Consider the following 22568-nt stretch of genomic DNA (forward strand, 5'->3'; position numbering starts at 1 on the left):
TACGGTGAAGCTTGGTGGTGGCAGCATCATGCTGTGAGGATGTTTTTCAGTGGCAGGGACTGGGAGACTAGTCAGGATCGAGTCAAATATGAATGGAGCAAAGTACAGAGAGATCCTTGATGAAAACCTGCCCCAGAGTGCTCAGGACCTCAGACTGGGATGAAGGGTCCCCTTCAAACAGGACAACGACCCTAAGTACACAGCCAAGACAACGCAGGAGTGGCTTCAGGACAAGTCTCTGAATGTCCTGTTTTTGCTTTGTGATAATGGGGTATTGTGTGTAGATTGTTGAGGAAAAAACACAATTTGATAAATTTTAGAATAAGGCTGTAACGTATCAAAATGTGTAAAAAGTCAAAGGGTCTGAATACTTTCCGATTGCACTGTACATACGTACATACATTACATACATAATAGGGTTGAATATTTTCCCTGTATTTTACAAATGTTCCATCCCTAGAATAAATCACTTTTCTCCCGGGTAACCCGGTAATTTGGCTAAAACCAGAAGTGTCATTGAAAAGCATTATAAGGAATATAAATATGTCTGGATTTGATTTAGAGCTTTGATAAGCATGAAGATTAAAACCTGATGCTACCTGAGCCTGACGAGCCATCCATATATTAAATACATTTAATGAGACATATATTAAATACATTTTATGAGCCCTACATTAACCACATTTAATGAACCCACACCCAAAGAAGGCCAAGTAATTGTGCCGTTATCCAATAAATGCCCATAGTTGTAGCTAGCTATATGCTCTCTTTGGTGGATAAATGAAACTATCTCCCGTAGGCTAATATTTTTGAGTGTGAACAGTATTACTGTACTGTATTGTATTATACTGTATTATATGGGCTGGAATTATGCACATCATTCAAACCATGATAAAGCAGAATAGAACATGCAATTCTGAAGCAGCACATGCGGCTTACAAAGTTAAAGTATAGCCTAGAAATGTGATTTTAATTTTGGAATTTGTACAATTAGTAGGCTGTCGCTTCATTTCTTCATTGCTTTCAACAGTTAAATTAAATAAGTGTTGTTGTCCTTATCTTCATCACTCTAATGACATCCTTGAGTAATATAGGACCAGGATTAGATGTGTTGTTGTCCTTATTTTCATCACTCTAAAGACATCCTTGAGTAATATAGGACCAGGATTAGATGTGTTGTTGTCCTTATCTTCATCACTCTAATGACATCCTTGAGTAATATAGGACCAGAATTAGATGTTTTGTTGTCCTTATCTTCATCACTCTAAAGACATCCTTCAATAATATAGGACCAGAATTAGATGTTTTGTTGTCCTTGTCTTCATCACTCTAAAGACATCCTTGAGTAATATAGGACCAGAATTAGATGTGTTGTTGTCCTTATCTTCATCACTCTAATGACATCCTTGAGTAATATAGGACCAGGATTAGATGTGTTGTTGTCCTTATCTTCATCACTCTAATGACATCCTTGAGTAATATAGGACCAGAATTAGATGTTTTGTTGTCCTTATCTTCATTACTCTAAAGACATCCTTCAATAATATAGGACCAGAATTAGATGTTTTGTTGTCCTTATCTTCATCACTCTAAAGACATCCTTGAGTAATATAGGACCAGAATTAGATGTGTTGTTGTCCTTATCTTCATCACTCTAATGACATCCTTGACTAATATAGGACCAGGATTAGATGTTTTGTTGTCCTTATCTTCATCACTCTAAAGACATCCTTGAATAATATAGGACCAGAATTAGATGTTTTGTTGTCCTTATCTTCATCACTCTAAAGACATCCTTGAATAATATAGGACCAGAATTAGATGTTTTGTTGTCCTTATCTTCATCACTCTAAAGACATCCTTGAGTAATATAGGACCAGAATTAGATGTGTTGTTGTCCTTATCTTCATCACTCTAATGACATCCTTGACTAATATAGGACCAGAATTAGATGTTTTGTTGTCCTTATCTTCATCACTCTAAAGACATCCTTGAGTAACATAGGACCAGGATTAGATGTTTTGTTGTCCTTATCTTCATCACTCTAAAGACATCCTTGAGTAATATAGGACCATAATTAGATGTTTTGTTGTCCTTATCTTCATCACTCTAAAGACATCCTTGAGTAATATAGGACCATAATTAGATGTTTCGTTGTCCTTATCTTCATCACTCTAAAGACATCCTTGAATAATATAGGACCAGAATTAATGTTTTGTTGTCCTTATCTTCATCACTCTAAAGACATCATTGAGTAATATAGGACCAGAATTAGATGTTTTGTTGTCCTTATCTTCATCATTCTAAAGACATCATTGAATAATATAGGACCAGGATTAGATGCAGAAGGCTTTCACTTCTCTTCATGAAGATTGAATGGTTATGGGTCTGAATAAATAACTGTTATAACCTACCACCATCATGAGTTCACTCTTCTTTCAAACTACCTGTGAGTTCTATTGGCTGCTGTATTTAACATTCAGCAAAAAAAGAGCTTGCGTCCCTCTTCGAATAGTCTACTGGTATAATTGTCTATTGTCCAGCAAGCTATTCTAGTCTGGCTTTTCCTGCATGGGACTCCAAGAGCTAAGGGGCGTTTTTTAAGGAGGCCAGGGGAGCAGAGGGGCTTGGGTATTGCACAAGAGACAGAGGCTATAAGTTATAAGCTTATTATGCATAACCCATCATTAATTGGTTAAATATAAGGTTAATACCTTATTGAATGTATTACCTGATAGCGGTAGGTGAGGACATCTATATATAGGGCTGTATGTCAATCTAGAACAGGATGATCTATTTTGAATGGAGTTGATGGAGAGAGAGAAAGACTGCGATTTGGGCACTGATTTAAAGCAACGACAGGCTGTTGCAAAACTCTGCAGCTGCAATACAAAACATGTTCTATCTTTACAGTTAAAACAAGGTGACCCCTGGAAGCCAGATGGAGATGGGTAAATTAGAGGTGCATTCAGTCTTTCTATTACTGAGCATAGACTATGCTGTAGCAAATGTAGACCCACCTGTCACAAGAAGAAAAGTTACCATGATGAGATGATAGGTCTATATGCACAGTGAACTACGCTCCATACTGAGATGGGCTGTCTGTCCCCACCCTGAGATGGGCTGTCTGTCCCCACCCTGAGATGGGCTGTCTGTCCCCACTCTGAGATGGGCTGTCTGTCCCCACCCTGAGAAGGGCTGTCTGTCCCCACTCTGAGATGGGCTGTCTGTCCCCACCCTGAAATGGGCTGTCTGTCCCCACCCTGAAATGGGCTGTCTGTCCCCACCCTGAAATGGGCTGTCTGTCCCCACCCTGAAATGGGCTGTCTGTCCCCACCCTGAGATGGGCTGTCTGTCCCCACCCTGAGATGGGCTGTCTGTCCCCACCCTGAGATGGGCTGTCTGTCCCCACCCTGAGATGGGCTGTCTGTCCCCACCCTGAGATGGGCTGTTTATCCCGGGAAAGGGGAGTGGTAAATCTCAGTAACCGGTTTCTCAGTTACTGTATTTTCCTGGAAAAGGGAGTGGTAAATCTCAGTAACCGGTTTCTCACAGTTACTGTATTTATCCTGGGAAAGGGGAGTGGTAAATCTCAGTAACCGGTTTCTCACAGTTACTGTATTTATCCCGGGAAAAGGGAGTGGTAAATCTCAGTAACCGGTTTCTCAGTTACTGTATTTATCCCGGGAAAAGGGAGTGGTAAATCTCAGTAACCGGTTTCTCACAGTTACTGTATTTATCCCAGGAAAGGGGAGTGGTAAATCTCAGTAACCGGTTTCTCAGTTACTGTATTTATCCCGGGAAAAGGGAGTGGTAAATCTCAGTAACCGGTTTCTCACAGTTACTGTATTTATCCTGGGAAAGGGGAGTGGTAAATCTCAGTAACCGGTTTCTCACAGTTACTGTATTTATCCCGGGAAAAGGGAGTGGTAAATCTCGGTATCCGGTTTCTCAGCTACTGTATTTATCCCGGGAAAAGGGAGTGGTAAATCTCGGTAACCGGTTTCTCACAGTTACTGTATTTATCCCGGGAAAGGGGAGTGGTAAATCTCAGTAACCGGTTTCTCACAGTTACTGTATTTATCCCGGGAAAAGGGAGTGGTAAATCTCAGTAACCGGTTTCTCAGTTACTGTATTTATCCCTGGAAAGGGGAGTGGTAAATCTCGGTAACCGGTTTCCCGCCATTCAACCCTAATACATACATACAGTTTTTTTTGTATGTATGAATGGGATAGTATGTAGATTAGTTGTCATTGATGTTGATACCCAGGAGAACAATCCAGGATTGCACGCTTGCATACAGTGCCTTGCGAAAGTATTCGGCCCCCTTGAACTTTGCGACCTTTTTCCACATTTCAGGCTTCAAACATAAAGATATAAAACTGTATTTTTTTGTGAAGAATCAACAACAAGTGGGACACAATCATGAAGTGGAACAACATTTATTGGATATTTCAAACTTTTTTAACAAATCAAAAACTGAAAAATTGGGCGTGCAAAATTATTCAGCCCCTTTACTTTCAGTGCAGCAAACTCTCTCCAGAAGTTCAGTGAGGATCTCTGAATGATCCAATGTTGACCTAAATGACTAATGATGATAAATACCATCCACCTGTGTGTAATCAAGTCTCCGTATAAATGCACCTGCACTGTGATAGTCTCAGAGGTCCGTTAAAAGCGCAGAGAGCATCATGAAGAACAAGGAACACACCAGGCAGGTCCGAGATACTGTTGTGAAGAAGTTTAAAGCCGGATTTGGATACAAAAAGATTTCCCAAGCTTTAAACATCCCAAGGAGCACTGTGCAAGCGATAATATTGAAATGGAAGGAGTATCAGACCACTGCAAATCTACCAAGACCTGGCCGTCCCTCTAAACTTTCAGCTCATACAAGGAGAAGACTGATCAGAGATGCAGCCAAGAGGCCCATGATCACTCTGGATGAACTGCAGAGATCTACAGCTGAGGTGGGAGACTCTGTCCATAGGACAACAATCAGTCGTATATTGCACAAATCTGGCCTTTATGGAAGAGTGGCAAGAAGAAAGCCATTTCTTAAAGATATCCATAAAAAGTGTAGTTTAAAGTTTGCCACAAGCCACCTGGGAGACACACCAAACATGTGGAAGAAGGTGCTCTGGTCAGATGAAACCAAAATTGAACTTTTTGGCAACAATGCAAAACGTTATGTTTGGCATAAAAGCAACACAGCTCATCACCCTGAAAACACCATCCCCACTGTCAAACATGGTGGTGGCAGCATCATGGTTTGGGCCTGCTTTTCTTCAGCAGGGACAGGGAAGATGGTTAAAATTGATGGGAAGATGGATTGAGCCAAATACAGGACCATTCTGGAAGAAAACCTGATGGAGTCTGCAAAAGACCTGAGACTGGGACGGAGATTTGTCTTCCAACAAGACAATGATCCAAAACAGAAAGCAAAATCTACAATGGAATGGTTCAAAAATAAACATATCCAGGTGTTAGAATGGCCAAGTCAAAGTCCAGACCTGAATCCAATCGAGAATCTGTGGAAAGAACTGAAAACTGCTGTTCACAAATGCTCTCCATCCAACCTCACTGAGCTCGAGCTGTTTTGCAAGGAGGAATGGGAAAATATTTCAGTCTCTCAATGTGCAAAACTGATAGAGACATACCCCAAGCGACTTACAGCTGTAATCGCAGCAAAAGGTGGCGCTACAAAGTATTAACTTAAGGGGGCTGAATAATTTTGCACGCCCAATTTTTCAGTTTTTGATTTGTTAAAAAAGTTTGAAATATCCAATAAATGTCGTTCCACTTCATGATTGTGTCCCACTTGTTGTTGATTCTTCACAAAAAAATACAGTTTTATATCTTTATGTTTGAAGCCTGAAATGTGGCAAAAGGTCGCAAAGTTCAAGGGGGCCGAATACTTTCGCAAGGCACTGTATATGCATTTCATTGTTGTGCTTATTGACTTGATCAGAAAAACACACAATGACATTTTTATGGCTGTTTCCTCTCTCTATCACCGTTAAACGGCTGTGACAATTTCCAGTCAATAATATCCTATTTCTAAGAAGTTCACCATTAGGAGAATCATAAGTGTGTCTTTTAGTATTTCAGTCAAGTATACTGCTAGTATGTGGTTTGGACATTTTGGACATTAGTACTGTAAGTAGTTATTAGTGGTTTATAATACATGCATTGTAGAAGCATGCCCTTCTCCTTTAGAAAAGCTCCATGAAAAGACCATGAAATCAGAGCCCTTCCAAAACGTAGTGTCTCTATTTAAGAAGATGAATGCTTGGCCTTGTAGAACAGAACCATTTATTTTCCATCCAGCCCTTCAATTGTAAAGCTATGAGTCACATTTCCTCAATCATTTATCCAGTCCTCTCTAACCACAAGATATGATCAAATGTTAGCCTGGCCCCAGATCTTTTTGTGCTGTCTTTCTAACTCCTATGATCATTGTCTCTCTGTGGCTAATGATAAGAGTTTAGAGAAACTCTATCCTCACAAACCCTTCCCTGTGAGCATCTTGACCTGTGCTCATTTGCCATCTCTCCCCTCCTCTCTCTCTCATATAGGCAATGAGATGTGGATCTTCAATGCAGACCAGATAGAGAAAGGCTACCCCAAGAGGATCTCCTCTATAGGCCTGCCCACAGACCTGAAAGGCATTGACGCAGCCTTCTCCTTTGGAAAGAGCCAGAAGACCTACCTGTTCGCTGGAGACCAGTTCTGGAGGTGAGTCACCACAACACAACCCCTACCAAAGCCTGTGTCTGATCCACTCAGGATTCTATTGATGACATCGCTATAGAATTAGAATTACTTTAAAATCGAATTCTATAGACGTCACTGTGTGTTGATGTGTTGGTGTGCTGCTGTGCTGAGCCATGCCTGCTTTTAATGAGAGACCTTAGCTTCCAATGGACTGTTAAAACAGCTCACTCTGCTCTTACCTAATACAGGGATAATGTAAGATACTGTTGCTGTATGTACTTAACTCTTGCATGACTGCTGTGATTTGTCAACCAAAACGGCCCAATCTTCTCGTACCTAACAGACTAACATAGTATCATGTACTCGTGACTAAACATTGATATCATGGCCTCTGTGTTATCATGCCCCTCCAGGTACAATGAAGCCAAGAAAAAGATGGACCCTGGCTTCCCCAAGCTCATCGCTGACTCCTGGAACGGAATCCCAGACGGCATTGACTCTGCCTTTAGTCTGAATGGCATCGGTAAGCATAGTAGAATACAATACTGTATAATAGATACTTTATTGAACATCACTTAGAGTGACATCACCACACACACAGAGCAGGTGGGGAGAGAGGGGTAGAGAGGTAGAGAGAGGGGGGAGGGGTATAGAGAGAGATACCCACTGGACACAGACATCAATTCAACGTCTATTCCACTTTGGTTCAATGTAATTTCATTGAACTGACGTGGAAACAATGTTGCTTCAACCAGTGTGTGCCCAGTGGGATATCTACTGAAGAGAGAAATAGAGAGAGAGGTGTCAACTGGAGACGTAGCTGGGGCCTGTGTGAACATGGAGGGAGCACTGCTTCCTGCTTCAGTCTGAGCTGTACTGACACACCACTGGCTGCAGGCTTACATTCCTGGTAGTTAGAACCCAACCTGACGCCGCCAGTCCTCTCATTATGAACTGGCACTTGGCCTTAAAGCTGGAATCCTTAGTGGTGAAACTGCCACGTCTGTTTAGATATTACAACAACAAAGACGTTACTTAAATCAACCAAAACTGTTTAATTCCCTCTAAAATCATTGCACTGCACATCATTGCATGCCCGATAGGCAGGAGGAGAGAGAGTAGAGGCAGGAGGAGAGGGCAAGGAGGGAGAGTAGAGGAGAGGGGGCAAGGAGAGGGGGCAGAAGCAGGAGGGGAGAGAGAGCAGAAGCAGGAGGAAAGAGATTAGAGGTAGGAGGCGAGAGAGAGTAGAGGCGGGAGGAGGAGAGAGCAAGGAGGGAGAGTAGAGGCAGGAGGAAAGAGATTAGAGGTAGGAGGCGAGAGAGAGCAAGGAGAGAGAGTAGAGGCAGGAGGAGAGAGAGGAGGAAGTAGAGAGCAAGCAGCGAGAGTAGTATAACACAGGAGGTAAATCTTAAGTCTATGGCAGTTAACCAGGGTTTTTTTATACCCTTGCTTCTGACACACATATACTATACATCACACACCGCGCTTCCCAACTAAGAAACAGTGTTTGATAAAGCCAGCCTGTGCTGCTTCACAGAGGTACCTCTGTCTTCATTCTAATTAGCCTGAGCTCCTCCACCGCTGATTCCTGATTGGGTGTTTTTACTGAGGAGACGAGTGACATCATCATGTCCTCTTCCTCTGGCTTCTAAGCTTCTAGGGGACATAGTGTAAAATATCTCACATTTTCCCTTCTAGTGTGTAAGGCCTTGTGGCTTGCTCAAGGTGAAATTAGATGTATATTTGATGCACTGAATGTGATGATTTTGATGTACCTTGTCTCTCATCATAATGTTTGTGTTTTCCAGATTACACCTACTTCTTCAAAGGTGCCCACTACTTCAAAATGGATGACAGTAGCCTGAAGATCGTCAAACTGGGCGAGATTACAAAGGACTGGCTGGGTTGTCACTAAGCAACAGTGAGAAGCATAGACGTTGGCTAAGCTCTCAGCGGACTGATTCCCCCATCCCTATCCAACCAGCCTATCCTGCACCCTAGCCTAGAAACTAAAGACACCCTCTAACACACCGTGGGACCATCTACACAGGCTGAACGTAGGCATCAGGATTTTGTATTATATTACTGTGTGATATTATCAGTTTCTATGTTATGATGATGCAGATTTACTTTGATCTCTCTACCCCCTTGTTTGTTATTAGAAACTCAGACATCCGGTATGTCCACACTACATAGAGACAGGCAGTGTTGTACTGGAAAATATTCTCCTATATAAATGGAGCTTCACCTGAGCAGTATTGCATCATCTGAAGAATGAATGCTGTCTATATTTACTGCTATGTCTGCAATCTAGAGAGTACATGATACTGCAATAGAATGAGAAATAGTCAATAGCAATTTCAGTGTTGTGGAATACATTTGAAAATATGAATTTGCACAATATGTCTGGACAGATAATGGTGCTTATAGAAAATGCTTAATTGCATGATCCTATATTTGATATGCAGTTTTTCTACATTCTGTTCAGACTATTTTCAGAAGTAAGTACTTATAGACACACCTTATTCTTCAAATAGGGCTAGCACTTTGTATTAGACTATACAGGGGTACTGCACAAATATGGAGACCAAATTCTCCATTTTGTAGGATCTGTCTATTGTTTCACTGATGGTACAGGGAGATGAAAGGCACGGACTGCCTAGAGACTGTATCTGGTTTGTTGTTGCATGATGGAGTCATGACAAGAGAAGTACCACAGAAGTATTGTGTAATAATCTTTTTGTTTTGTTGTTTTGATACTAGTCATTTTGTTTTGATTCGTATGCTTTTTTATAATGTGTCATTCTCTGTCTGTAAAATAATAAAGATGGATGGTCAATACATTGTGTGTGTGTGTGAGAGAGAGAGAAAAGCCCTTGATGTTTCTTACCAGATAGGACTGTCACACTAGATATGACTATGCCTTTCTGTAGCCTACTAGCACACAATTTGTAATCAGCAAATTAATAGTTTATAAATAGGTGTAGTTCTAAAACGTTTTTTCTCAAGTACACTTCATACTGTACATTTGTATTCAGGTCCTTGTTGAGCCGTTCTGAGGGCCCTTACATACAGTACCTCTGGTCAATGTAAATGCCATATTTGACTAACAGGTGACATCTTGTGGATGGATGAAGCTCTAAAAAACGCTTTTCTGTGCTTTTTATTATTGAGCAGAGCACATCATCACGCCAGCCATAGTATGCCTTTGCACTTGAGATATGACTTCGTTTATTTCATACAAATGAACACAACAATTTGACCCCAATTGCTAAACTGTGAAAATAAACCTCAATAACTTCTTATTCTTCTATGGGTATTTCTGTGTTTTCTTTTCTTTAGGCCCTAGGCAAAAGGTTACAATCCCACGTAAACCCAGTGCAGTAGGTGGGGCCTAAAAGTAATCGGAAGCAGAGTACCAGATTACTCTTGTCCTTGCTCTACGGTTGTTGTGAACGATGTTATCGCAACATTTGGAGAGCGAACAGAATTAGCTAGATTCGAATCGAGGAAGTGGGGTGATTGCAGAACTACTGTGCAATTCTAAAGCTTCTTGACGCCATACCGCGACCGGAGCGAGAAGAATGACTCCCCGGAGAGTGTTCGCGCTACCCAGGCAGCAATCCCTGTTTCTTCCGGCCGTCCTTAATCCTTTTGTGCAGGAGGTGAAATTGGCAAAGGCTGACATTATTAAAGTGAGTATAAAATGTAAAATAAATCGATTAACTCATTAATTTATCGGTCACGGAACTGGGGTTGGTATTCAAACGTAAACAGTTCTACTCCACTACCCACCGATGAGCGCAGCCGGGTGGTTGTCCTCTATAGCTCCTCGGCTGTGTGTGTGTCTGGTGGTGCGTGACTATAGCATACAGTACAGGTACATAGCTAATCTAAACCGATGAAACCCTGACAATCCTTTTGTAATGCCTTGTTATTGTGTAACACAAACAATGGAGGCATTTGTGTACCCTTCTAGAAATTCCTCCAACCATGTGAATTTCTAGAATGAAAAGTCTATAACATGCGTATCCCTTGGTCAATGGTTGTATCGTTGCGCATTATATATGTTGGTTAGGAAATGTGTGTTTTAAAATGGTCTCTTTAAAGTCCTTTCAGTGGCATGAAGTCAGTAACCTTAACACGTTGTAGATCTGTAAAAAAATAATAATAATAAAACTGGTGTGTGTGTGATATTTATTTCTCTCTTTTTGCAGTGTGTATTCCGGGGAATCTTCCTGGTACCGATCCGTGCCATCTTCCTGACTCTGGTTCTCATGGTAACATGGCCTGTTGCTGTCATAACAACATTCTTGCACCCTCTCAAAGGAGCAGTGGCACCCATGACCGGATGGAGACGGTAAATATACTGCAAAACACCATCCTGTGCCACTACTGGTCTGTATGTATAACTATATTTCAACTATGCGTCCACTATGAGTACTTTAGTCATTAGTTCCAGAGGATGTACAGAGCATTGTTGTTTATGACTTAAGTAGTTAGGCCTATTTGCAGTAACACGGTAACAGAGTTTTGAGAAAGGAAAGAAGATGAGCTAGCTGGTGTTTTGGACAATGCAGACAAATATCTAATGAAGACAGCTTCAGCTCCACAGAACGAGTTGATGTAGGCTACAGTCCTTAACAGCTTGACAGTTCGTTTTTAGTTGAGGATGAGCAAGAGTTAAACTAGTGTGAAATTACGTAATTGTTACTCCTCCCTCCTTCCTGCGTTTCTCAATGTGTGAAAATCTCACAGCTCTTGATGCGTAGGGGCACTTCCACATTAACAGAACTGCACAAACAGTACAAACCGTCATTCTTTTACCAAATATTGCATGTGCACTGTGTGTTTTTGTTAAATTTTCTGTGGAAATTGTTCAAAGTAGTCATTGTGCATATAGTTGTGTGGTTTGTTTAAAGTGAAAATATGTATAATTTGGGGCAATGGACCAAATTCACATAGAAATATGAGTTATAGATCTATCATTCTACATGAAAGCAAGTATAGGAATCGGTCAATCTGTTCTGTGTGCACTATTTCTATGCTTCCTGTTCATTTTTGTTTTTGAGTCTTTTACTTTCGGTTTTGTACACCAGTTTCAAACAGCTGAAAAAAACAATTATTTTGATTATGGAAACTATATTTCAGAGGTTTCGATGGTACAATTATTCTCTACACTATACTAGCTTATTTTGTCACATAAACTGAAATTAGGCTAGCTATTCGTTTTAGCAACCAGGAAATGGCGTAGAGATTCCTGCATAGTGCAACTTTAACTTTGCAGTCTTTGTTGTTGTTTGACCTAGATTTTAAAGTGAAAAATCTGTCTCAGCATCACTCTGTTACCATGGAATTGCCCCTATACATCAAGAGCTGTGGGATTTTCACACCTGGAGAAATGCAGGAAGGACGAAGGAGTAACAACTATGCAATTTCACACTAATTCTTGTTCATCCTCAACTAAAAATGAACTGTCAAGCTGTTAAAAGGAATGTAGCCTACATAAGCCCTTTCTGTGTATTTATTTATTTGTTTTTATTTAACCTTTATTTAACAAAACAAGTCAGCTAAGAGCAGATTCTTATTTAAAATGACGGCCTACCAAGAAGCAAAAGGCCTCCTGCAGGGACAGGGGCTGGGATATAAAATAAAAAAGTAGGACAAAACACCTCATGAGAAGAGAGACACCACAACACTACATAAAGAGAGACCTAAGACAGCAACACATGACAATGCAGCATGGTAGTAACACAACATGACAACAACACGATAGCGACACAACATGGCAGCAGCACGACATGGTAGCAGCACAAACATGGTATGAACATTATTAGGCAAAGAAAACTGCACAAAGGGCAAAAAGGTGGAGACAACAATACATGATGCAAAGCAGCCACAAGTGTCAGTAAGTGTAAATGATTGAGTCTTTGAATGCAGAGATGGAGATAAAACTGTCCAGTTTGTGTGTAGCTGAAGCAGTCTTCATTAGATCTTGTCTGTATCGAACGAAACACTATCTACCTCTTCTTCTTTATTTCCTCAGAATTGAGGGGGTCATAGAGATATGAGGCATGAGGCTTGATGCAACACATGATAAATAAACCAAATGTGTTCTTCTGTGACTCAAAAGCAGCCCACTTCCCTCTCTCTTTGATTGTATGTGTTGATATGACCACTGCTACATGCAGCTGCTGGTTGTTTATCGCTCGTGTTCAGGTCTGTTTTATTTGATAGTTGATAACACTAACTAGCTGATGAACATGGAGCACCAACTTAGTACAGTACTACTGACCATCTAAAGGCTAAGTTGAGGTCCTGACAACACCCAGATCTATGTTGACTGTAATATTGGTCCATTCAGATGTAGGCTATATGTATCCATGTTCAGTGTCTCTAGGTGAATATTCCTGACAGTGTACAACTGTTAGTTTAATCTGTATAGTTTCATGCTAAATCTCTGTTGATGTTTGACTCTGGTTCCCCAGGTTCATGTGTCGGCGTGTGATGGCGTTCCTGGGGAGGTCCTACTACTTCTTCATGGGCTTCAGGGTGGTGGTGAAGGGCCAGCAGGTGAGCAGTACAGAGGCCCCCATTCTGGTTGTGGCCCCACACTCCACCTTCTTTGATGGCATTGTGTGCATCGTAGCAGGCCTGCCCTCCACTGTGTCCCGCACTGAGAACCTCGCCACTCCTATATTCGGCAGTAAGTGTTGTTTCTTTCTGTTGTTTTTTAGTAGAGGGATTTTTTTGTTTAGAGTGTGTTTGTGAGTCAGCAGTAAGTGTGTGTGTGGGTCTGTCAACGTTAAGTGTGTGTGGGTCTGTCAACGATAAGTGTGTGTGGGTCTGTCAACGATAAGTGTGTGTGGGTCTGTCAGCGATAAGTGTGGGTATTTGTGCTGATTCTGTTTGCAGATTCAATATCCGTTAGTGTTTATCTGATGTGTGTGTTTCCTCTCTCCAGGGTTACAAGCCTCCAGCCTCTAATGGTGTGTGTTAGTGCTGAGCGATTAACTGACATTTTTAAACAACTAATTGACCAACAGTGGTTCAATTATTTAATTTCCATTAAAAAAAAATACATTTATTCTGTGAGCTCAATGCGTACATTGCACACATTCTCGTACATTCTCTAGAGATAAATCAGATCCAGCCTGAAATGTGTGACGTTGTAGTTTTCAACAGGCCAATATTATACATAGTTTAGTGCATAAAACATGGTAATTAACTACAATGACCATAATCTATTGTGCATCTGCTTGTCCGGTCTGTGTTTCTTTTACGCCTGCAATGGAAGACAGAAGAATGCGAGATCGTGAGGTGATATAGAAAGCAGATGTTGCTTCGTGAGGCATCTCTAACTAAAAATACATGATCTTAGGGATTGATAGTTGGTGTTCAGCAGTCATAAAGTATGCCTTATTTACTTTGAAGAACTACAAAATAGTGATATTGTCAGACAGCATAGGTAGCAACTCTATAGAGATGGAAAAAATAATAATAAAATAAAGTTATCAAATAAAACAGATGTAATATACACAACTGCAATATTTTATTAAAGTAAAGTAATGTGAATAAATGATGGTTAATAAGTGATAAGCAGTAATGGACAGTCACTACCATCATGGGACTTTTAGTAATTGTTTTATTATGTATAACAGCATTCAACCCACATAATGCATAGTGCATTTCATCTTTTAAAAAATAATCGTATTCGAAACACTAAAAAACACTAATTGCTCAGCACTAGTGTGTGAGTTTATCTGGTGTGTCTTTCCTTTCCCCATCCAGGGTTTGTGCGGTGTCTCCAGCCGGTGCTGGTCTCCAGACAGGACCCAGACTCCCGTAAGAACACCATTATGGAGATAGACAGCAGAGCCAAGTCTGGAGGCCGCTGGCCACAGGTCTGTAGCATGCATAAACGCACACACAGTCTTGAATAACCTTGTGGGGACACACAATTCAGTCCCATTCAAAATCCTATTTTCCCTAACCCCTTATCTCTAACCCTAGCTCCTAACCCTCAACCTAATTCTAACACTAATTCTGACCTTAACCCTAAACCCCCCATAAATACCATTTGATCTTGTGGGGCCTAACCAACTGGGGTCCATTTTATTTTATTTTTTTACTATTCATGTGGGGGGACTTCTGTTCCCCACAAGTATAGTTAAACACATACACACACACACATAGCCATTTGACATTTTTTATCATAATTTATCATGTCTTGTCTAGCTTGTCAACTTCCTCTCACGTGACATATCCTTCAAACACAATTTCTGCGGCTTCTTCTTTGTGACAGAAAGTCTGCTTCATTCAGCGTAGAATGAAACACTGGACTAGATCCATCTACATTGTCAGTGGTGGTAACCTAATGGTTAGAGCATTGGGCCAGTAACCGAAAGGTTGCTGGATCAAATCAGTGAGCTGACAAGGTAAAAATCTGTCGTTCTGCCACTGAGCAAGGCAGTTAACCCACTGTTCCCTGGGCAACGAAGACGTGGATTTGATTAAGGCAACCCCCCACACCTCTCTGATTCAGAGGGATTAGGTTAAATGCAGGAGATAAATTTCAGTTGTACAACTGACTAGGTATCTCCCTTTCCTAAAAGAAACATTTAGTTATTTATGTTCCAGATCCTGGTCTTCCCTGAGGGGACTTGTACAAATCGCTCATGTCTCATCACTTTCAAACAAGGTAGGTTGAACTTCACTACCATGCTTGTTTTTAAATAGGAGTAGAAACACCTTTGTATGGATCCAAGGTATCAATATTATACCAAACAGTGTACTGTTGATAGGGTATGAAAATCATGTGGGACCCTACAATGTTCATGTTGTATTCCCACTTAGCAGGCTGGTTGTCATTTGTTTATAGTGGGGACAGACCGTCTGCTGGGAGAGACACACAGTACCATCCACACTAGTGGTGTCATTTACTTAATGCAAATTCACTTGTAAATTAATGGCAGAGATAGGGCCATCATACGGTTGCAGAATGGTGTTCATTTAGCTTCTTTCTGGGGTGCTTGTGTTACCGGTGTGAAATGACTAGCTAGTTAGCTGTGCACGCCAGTAGAGTTTCAATCACTGACGTCACCCACTCTGAGACCTTAAAGTAGTTGTTTCCATTGCTCTGCAAGGGCTGTGGCTTTTGTGGAGCGATGGGTAATGATGCTTCGAGGGTGACTGTTGTCGATGTGCGCAGAGGGTTCCTGGTTCAAGCCCAGGTTGGGGCGAGGAGCGGGACGGAAGTAATACTGTTACAATTTTTTGGACACAACACCTCTTCATTTACTCCCAGTATGCTACATGCTATCTGCCTCATTGTGTGGTCAGTCACCTGATGCAAACTCAATGGGCATCTCCAGTGTGAAGGGGCTTGAGTGAATCCATTACTTCCTGGAACAGAACAGTAGCCATAGCGACATGGAATAGATTGCACGGTGTGATAATTAACTTCAGAAGGAAATGACTGACTGATCATCTTCACTCAATACCAAGAACTAGGCTATTAGGATCTGAGTGAATTATACAGTAGCAATTGCTATGGTTCAATCCTAAAGCTGTAAACCTGAGAATGCATCTAATAATCAATGCAAATAACAGCATACAAGACCATCAATTACACTCTATGGCATGTTACAGTTTTTGCATAGACATTTGCATCTAACTGAATTACTTTGTTCTACTACAGTGCCAATAGCCAAACCAACTTACCTAATACTAGTGGCTTCCTTACAGTACTGATTGATATATTGATCAGGGTTAGATGAATCCAGCTTCAGGTCTTGTTATTGGTTGGACGTGTACTGTGGGTAAATTAGTTGTCATCGGCTACACTCTGTCCAATTGGTAGGCTGTCTGTGCTCCTGTGTTTGCACAAAAAGGTTGTGTGTGTGTGCTCATTAAGTTAGAATAGTAGTCAGTGCTGGTGCTGGAGGTCAGTAGGGTCTCACTCTGTCCCTCTCTCCCCGTCAGGTGCCTTCATCCCTGGGGTCCCGGTGCAGCCTGTGGTCATGCGATATCCCAACAGACTGGACACTGTGACTTGGACTTGGCAAGGCTTCAGCTCGTAAGTCTGCAGTGCACTCAGTGGATTACAATCATCAGTGTTGCCTCAACGCTTCAACACTACATTTCCCCTGTTGTTTTCTGTACCGTGTCTCACATTGCAACTATGTTCCTGTGACTTCTCCTCATGGGCCATAGTTAGGCCTCAAACTCTGGGAATAGAGATTTTCACTGTTGAGCGATGAATTGTTTTTCAGTTTAGTGGGCTTACATTTCAATCTTGTTGTATGGGATTACCGTTATGCCCTTTGAATAGAGGTGATGATTATTTGTGGTGATGTTCTTTCAGGAGAACCCTGCTGCTTCTCACTCTGTCTCAGCTCTACACCAATGTAGAGATAGAGGTTAGTATTAACACAGTACACAGGAATACTTACTTAGAAAGCCAAGAGATCATGACTTCATAACACATTCATTAACAGTACCTATGTGTTATGTATGGTTTATAAAGGTGTTATGTATGGCTTATGAATGTGTTATAAAGACCTTATCTAGGTAGCCCTCTAGTTAGCCTGTACTTCCTGGTTAGTCCCTGTTTTGACCTTTGCCCTCTCCTCCAGTTTCTTCCTCCAGTTACCCCTACTGAGGAGGAAAAGAAAAGACCTGTGCTGTTTGCCAGGACAGTACGAAATGTTATGGCCCAGTAAGTGTGTGTGTGAATGGTATTACAGCATTTAATAATAGCTTCCTTATGTATATTCTTACCCATCTCTTCAATGCTATCCCTATGTGTGTGCAGGGCCCTGGGTGTGCCAGTGACGGACCACACATATGAGGACTGTAGACTGATGATCTCGGCTGGGGAGCTCACCCTGCCAATGGAGGCTGGTCTAGTGGAGTTCACTAAGATCAGCCAAAAACTTGAGTAAGACTGGCTCCTCTACCGCTCTAATACTGTGCTATTGCCACTGTGGCAACACACTATGTTCTGTTATGTACTGTTGTGTCACCCACTGGCAAGCTCCACACTGAAGTAACACTGCCTTAGACAATACTGCTTTATTTGGCCAACTGCTACATCGGCAATTGGTAATAGTTGGACACACACAGACCTACACCCTCTTCCGCCCCTGAGTAAGTCCTTGTGTCCTGCCCTCCTCCTTTCCTCCCCGGTCCCCCTCAGCCTGAAGTGGGACAACGTGAAGAAGGAGCTGGAGGGCTTTGCAGCCGTGGCCTGCTCCTGTAAAGGAGGCCGCATCAACATCCAGGAGTTCGCCAGCTTCCTCAAGCTTCCCATCAGCCCCGCCCTGCAGGAGCTGTTTGCTCTATTTGACAGGGTGAGAGCCAGTCACATCTAGTTCGGTTCAATCTCTCTTCTAGGCTTTCCTAGGTTGTGTTGGACTGGTGCAAGCTTGGCTGGAGGAAGTCTACACCATATTTCTTACAACATTCCTTTGAAATCCACAAAGGGAAGTGTATGACTACACTATTCTTTCGAAGCGTAGAGAATCAGACCACAGCCATTCTGTCTGTTCTCTCCAACCTGTGACTGGATGGGCTAAGTAACCGAGGATTTAGTATGCTGTCCCCCACTGCATTGTTCACAGAGAGGGTAAACAAACTGTCTGAAGAAATAAAGGAACCATTGTTCATCTTGGAAAAACATACTGTATTTGTAGAGTATTTTCGTCCCCCGAATGCAATGTGTAGTCTGGCTTTGTTAACTGATACTTATCTGTCCCTCTGTCTATCTAGGATGGAGATGGCACCATTGACTTCAGAGAGTATGTCATCGGTGTAACCATCTTATGTCGGCCAGCTAACACCGAAGAGGTCCTCCGCACAGCTTTCCAGGTTCGGCCAAAATCCCCCCTGCTTGTTGCGAATGTTGCCGTGTCACATTTAGCTGTACAACACATGACATTGGGGCGTTGGAACATAGCTGACGCAGACTGTGTCTACCCATGGTTTGGAAGCAATAGAGGAGCACTCAGTGGCTACGATAAAGTCAAATATGTGGGGGGGGGTACTGTATTTTGTGTTTGTCTGAGGGGAACATGAAGTGGGTTTGAAAGACACACGGTCATAAGAGCAGTCTCGATTTCAATAATCAAGCCTATGTGTTGTCATTACTTAACTAATTGTCTCCCTCTCCTCTCAGCTGTTTGACACTGACGAGGACCAAAGAATCACTCATGAAGAGTTCTCCTCCATGCTTCGCTCTGCTCTAGGCGTGTGTGACCTCAACGTCTCCAAACTCTTTAAGGAGATAGATACAGACAGCTCTGAATTCATCACTTTCTGTAAGTAGACCCTTGTGAAGGTCAAAGGTTATCTGAAGTGGAGGACTCCAGATTGAACTAAAGGAAGCTGACTGCTTGCCTTGACGGAACACCATAGAAAAGGCCGGGTTGAGCCTTGGATCTCTCCATTCTAGAAATATAGAAAGAGAAATACTATATGGATTTGAAAGTGGGATATTAATATTTGTATAGTTTTTGTTATCCTTTAGTTTTAATATCCATAGGAAATTAACATAACTTTCACCAAAAGTATCCCATTTTAAACAACAACTTTGTGGAATTTTGTTTGAATTTTTATGATGTAACAGAATTGCTTCTTTAGTCACTGATCCTCTCTGAAACTGAATTCCACTTTTATGAGCATCGATAATATACCAGATATTCTACTGTAAGATCTGACTTGATCCTCTGTCTCTCCATTTCCCTCTCCAGCCGAGTTCCAGGCGTTTGCCCTGAACCACCCAGAGTATGCCAAGCTGTTCACCACCTATCTGGAGCTCCAGCGGTACCAGGCCCTCCAGGGGGTGGAGTCAGAACTCTCCTCCACCAATCACGTCTCCTCTGAGGACAACCAGGAAGAGAGCATCTCTGACAAGAAGGACGACTAAGTCTGAGGCAGAGACTGTCGATGTGTTTGAGAGCATTACCATACATTTTGTTCAGTAGCTGATCACGGACTGAGCAAACTGACTGATCTACTGTTAATTATACAGTTATTGAAGATCCAAGGTGATTTGTTGATCAAGTCTGCAGTTGCCGACTGCAATGTTGTCGATCTAGATCATGTACAGAGACGGAACTCTTTTTGAGCTCTCAGTTGAATACACAGAGAGACGAACTACTGAGTCTGATGAACCACAACAGGATCTTTTCTATTGCACTGATTTTAGAGAACTGGAACCTCATTTTGACCTCATAGGAAATAAGATGATGTATGTTTAAATTAATGTTGCTATTCTGCAAAAATAAATATATTTTTTGCTTAAATTCTTTCTATGATTTTTTAGTGCCTTAAAAAGATTTGTAAGCGAGGTTTGTAAGAGCTATTGTTTGTGTTTCTGTACAGATGGGGTGGAATCAGACCTCCAAGTATATTTTTTCAGATCCTTGTTTATGGCAGTAATGTGGTCATAGGAAGGTTGAACATTATACGGATATCCACTTAATCCTAGCGCTTTTAGGAAGTTGCTCATAGCAATGTTTAACTTTTTGCCAATGTTTTTTATAGATTCCCCTGCTGATTTTGATTTAAGGCATCCCATTGTTTTGTCATAGTTTTGCCTCTTCAGATGAAAACGACCTAGTGCCAGCCCATAATGTATGTAAATGACCTGGATACCCTTCTGAGATGACTGTATCCTGTACTCTTTAATGTGTCTACCTGTTCACCTCTGTTTTCTACAGATTTTCCTTGAAGATAACAGGAAAGGCTGCCAAATGTTGCTTTTGTATGAGTTGAAAGTCTTTAATGTATGACTGGATTGCAGGAAACGTCATTAATACCTGCTTTTTCTAATGATATCAACCTAATCTGGCAACCCAGCAAAGGAACAATAGTACAAGCTATAAGGATACATGCTGTGCTTTACAGTTTTTCCACTGCTCAGGGACACACACTGTAAGTAGTGCTGCTGTATAATTAGCTAAAGGTTTTGCTCTGCATCTGTTTCTATTTGCATTTCCATTGAAGAGTGATGTTGCTGAGGCAGCAGTGGAACCTTATGGCTTTAGCCAAACTAAAGCCCAAGCATCTACTGAAAAATAAGGCAATTTGTGAGCAAAAAGGCAAGTCTGCCTATTAATACATACCCCCTGGAATACACTGTTGTATGGTTTCAAGTTAACTAGCGTGCATTGTTATTTATTTAGCAGAGTGCATTGTTATTGATTTAGCAGAGTGCATTGTTATTGATTTAGCAGAGTGCATTGTTATTTATTTAGCAGAGTGCATTGTTATTGATTTAGCAGAGTGCATTGTTATTGATTTAGCAGAGTGCATTGTTATTGATTTAGCAGAGTGCATTGTTATTGATTTAGCAGAGTGCATTGTTATTGATTTAGCAGAGTGCATTGTTATTGATTTAGCAGAGTGCATTGTTGCAATTCTGTTAATTTTTGTGAACACAGCAAACTTTCTTTTTTTGCAATAAAATCCAGTACAATTTTAACTCTTCGATGACTTGTATTTTCTAGCTTTTAAACTTCTGTAATTAGTATTTTTGCTTTCAACTGTCTTGTTCTAATTATGTGTATTCTCCCTGTTAGTGTACTTACTTGTGTGTATGTAAATGTATGGTTGTTTGACTCAGTTGATTCGAGCTTGGCATGAGAAACTCCAAGGTTGGGGGTTCAATTCCTGTAGGGATCACATACACATACTATACCTGTGTGCACGCACTTTACTGTAAATCCCTTTGTATAAAAAGTGTCTGCTGGATGGCATATATACTAAACAAAAATATAAATGCAACATGCAACAATTTTAAAGATTTTACTGAGTTACAGTTTATATAAGGAAATCAGTCAATTTAAATACATTTAGTAGGCCCTAATCTGTGGATTCCACATGTCTGGGCAGGGGTGCAGCCATGGGTGGGCCTGTGAGGGCATAGGGCCAGAATTGGAGGTCCTGGGCTGGCGTGGTTACATGTGGTCTGCAGTGAGGCTGGTTGGACATACTACCAAATTATCTAAAATGACATTGAACGACATTGCCTTTGGTAGAGAAATTAACATTCCATTCTCTGATGGCAGCCCTGGTGGCAGTCAGCATGCCAAATGAACTCTCCCTCAAAACTTGAGACATCTGTGGCATTGTGTTGTGACAAAACTACACATCTTAAAGTGGCCTTTTATTGTCCCCAACACAAGGTGCACCTGTGTGATGATCATGTTCTTTAATCAGTTTATGGATATGCCACATCTGTCAGGTGTAAAGGAAAAATGCTCAATAACAGGGATGTAAACAAATTTGTGCACAAAATTTGAGAAAAATATGGAACATTTCTGGGATTTTTTTTGTCACCTCATTAAACATGGGACCAACACTTTACATGCTGCATTTGTATTTTTGTTCAGTGGTTTATCTGCATGTTCTGTTCTGTAACCCACCACCAGGTGACAGAAGTCATCCACTTGACTAGCGTCATCCCTCTCTCCAAGGAAAGAGGATAGGAGTTGAACAAGCCAATTGGAAGCTGGGGATGATTACATTTCTTATTGTATGATGGCCACGGAATGATTGTGGCTATAATTTAGATTCATGTCAGCAGAGGTGGTGCAGTGCACATCTACAAAATGCTTGCTTTTAGCTTTTGTTACTTGATTCTTTCTTACTACATTCATTGTAAACTGGGAGACAAATACAACTTTTTAACCCCATGGTGGAGATAGTGATGTATGTATCACACAATTGCTGCGTTACACAGGCAGCCCAGCTAATATTTTTTCAATAATTGTTATTTTGAGCAATCAGATCAGCACTGATGTATTTATTTATCCTTTTTTTTAACTAGGCAGGTCAGTTAATAACA

At 41.3% G+C, this 22568-nt stretch overlaps 2 protein-coding genes across 2 annotated transcripts in view; both read left to right on the top strand.

The window, feature by feature from the left end:
* Positions 1-9556, top strand: part of LOC112239653 (72 kDa type IV collagenase-like) — a 60233-nt gene extending 50677 nt beyond the window's left edge. The window contains exons 3-5 of the mRNA XM_042331120.1: positions 6577-6736; positions 7129-7238; positions 8524-9556. Coding sequence (XP_042187054.1) covers positions 6577-6736; positions 7129-7238; positions 8524-8630 — 377 coding nt within the window. The 3' untranslated portion in view covers positions 8631-9556. The remainder of the gene's footprint in view (positions 1-6576; positions 6737-7128; positions 7239-8523) is intronic.
* Positions 9557-10108: 552 nt separating this feature from the next.
* LOC112236980 (lysophosphatidylcholine acyltransferase 2-like) lies at positions 10109-21203 on the top strand. The gene is made up of 13 exons (XM_042331047.1): positions 10109-10410; positions 10933-11075; positions 13204-13421; positions 14507-14619; positions 15356-15416; positions 16700-16793; positions 17082-17136; positions 17353-17435; positions 17532-17657; positions 17916-18069; positions 18488-18586; positions 18894-19035; positions 19468-21203. The coding sequence occupies exons 1-13, from the start codon at positions 10300-10302 to the stop codon at positions 19641-19643; spliced, it is 1575 nt and encodes a 524-aa protein (XP_042186981.1). The 5' UTR covers positions 10109-10299; the 3' UTR covers positions 19644-21203.
* Positions 21204-22568: the final 1365 nt, after the last annotated feature.

The sequence above is a fragment of the Oncorhynchus tshawytscha genome, linkage group LG12 (assembly GCF_018296145.1).
Source record: "Oncorhynchus tshawytscha isolate Ot180627B linkage group LG12, Otsh_v2.0, whole genome shotgun sequence".
NCBI classification, from domain to species: Eukaryota; Metazoa; Chordata; class Actinopteri; order Salmoniformes; family Salmonidae; genus Oncorhynchus; species Oncorhynchus tshawytscha.

What these genes read in the sequence shown, in the direction of transcription:
- LOC112236980 (XM_042331047.1), top strand. Translation starts at nt 10,300, where the DNA reads ATGACTCCCCGGAGAGTGTTCGCGCTACCCAGGCAGCAATCCCTGTTT. An exon ending in TCCTCCGCACAGCTTTCCAG is followed by an intron (nt 18,587 to 18,893) that starts GTTCGGCCAAAA and finishes CTCTCCTCTCAG; the next exon opens with CTGTTTGACACTGACGAGGA. An exon ending in CTCTGAATTCATCACTTTCT is followed by an intron (nt 19,036 to 19,467) that starts GTAAGTAGACCC and finishes TTCCCTCTCCAG; the next exon opens with CCGAGTTCCAGGCGTTTGCC.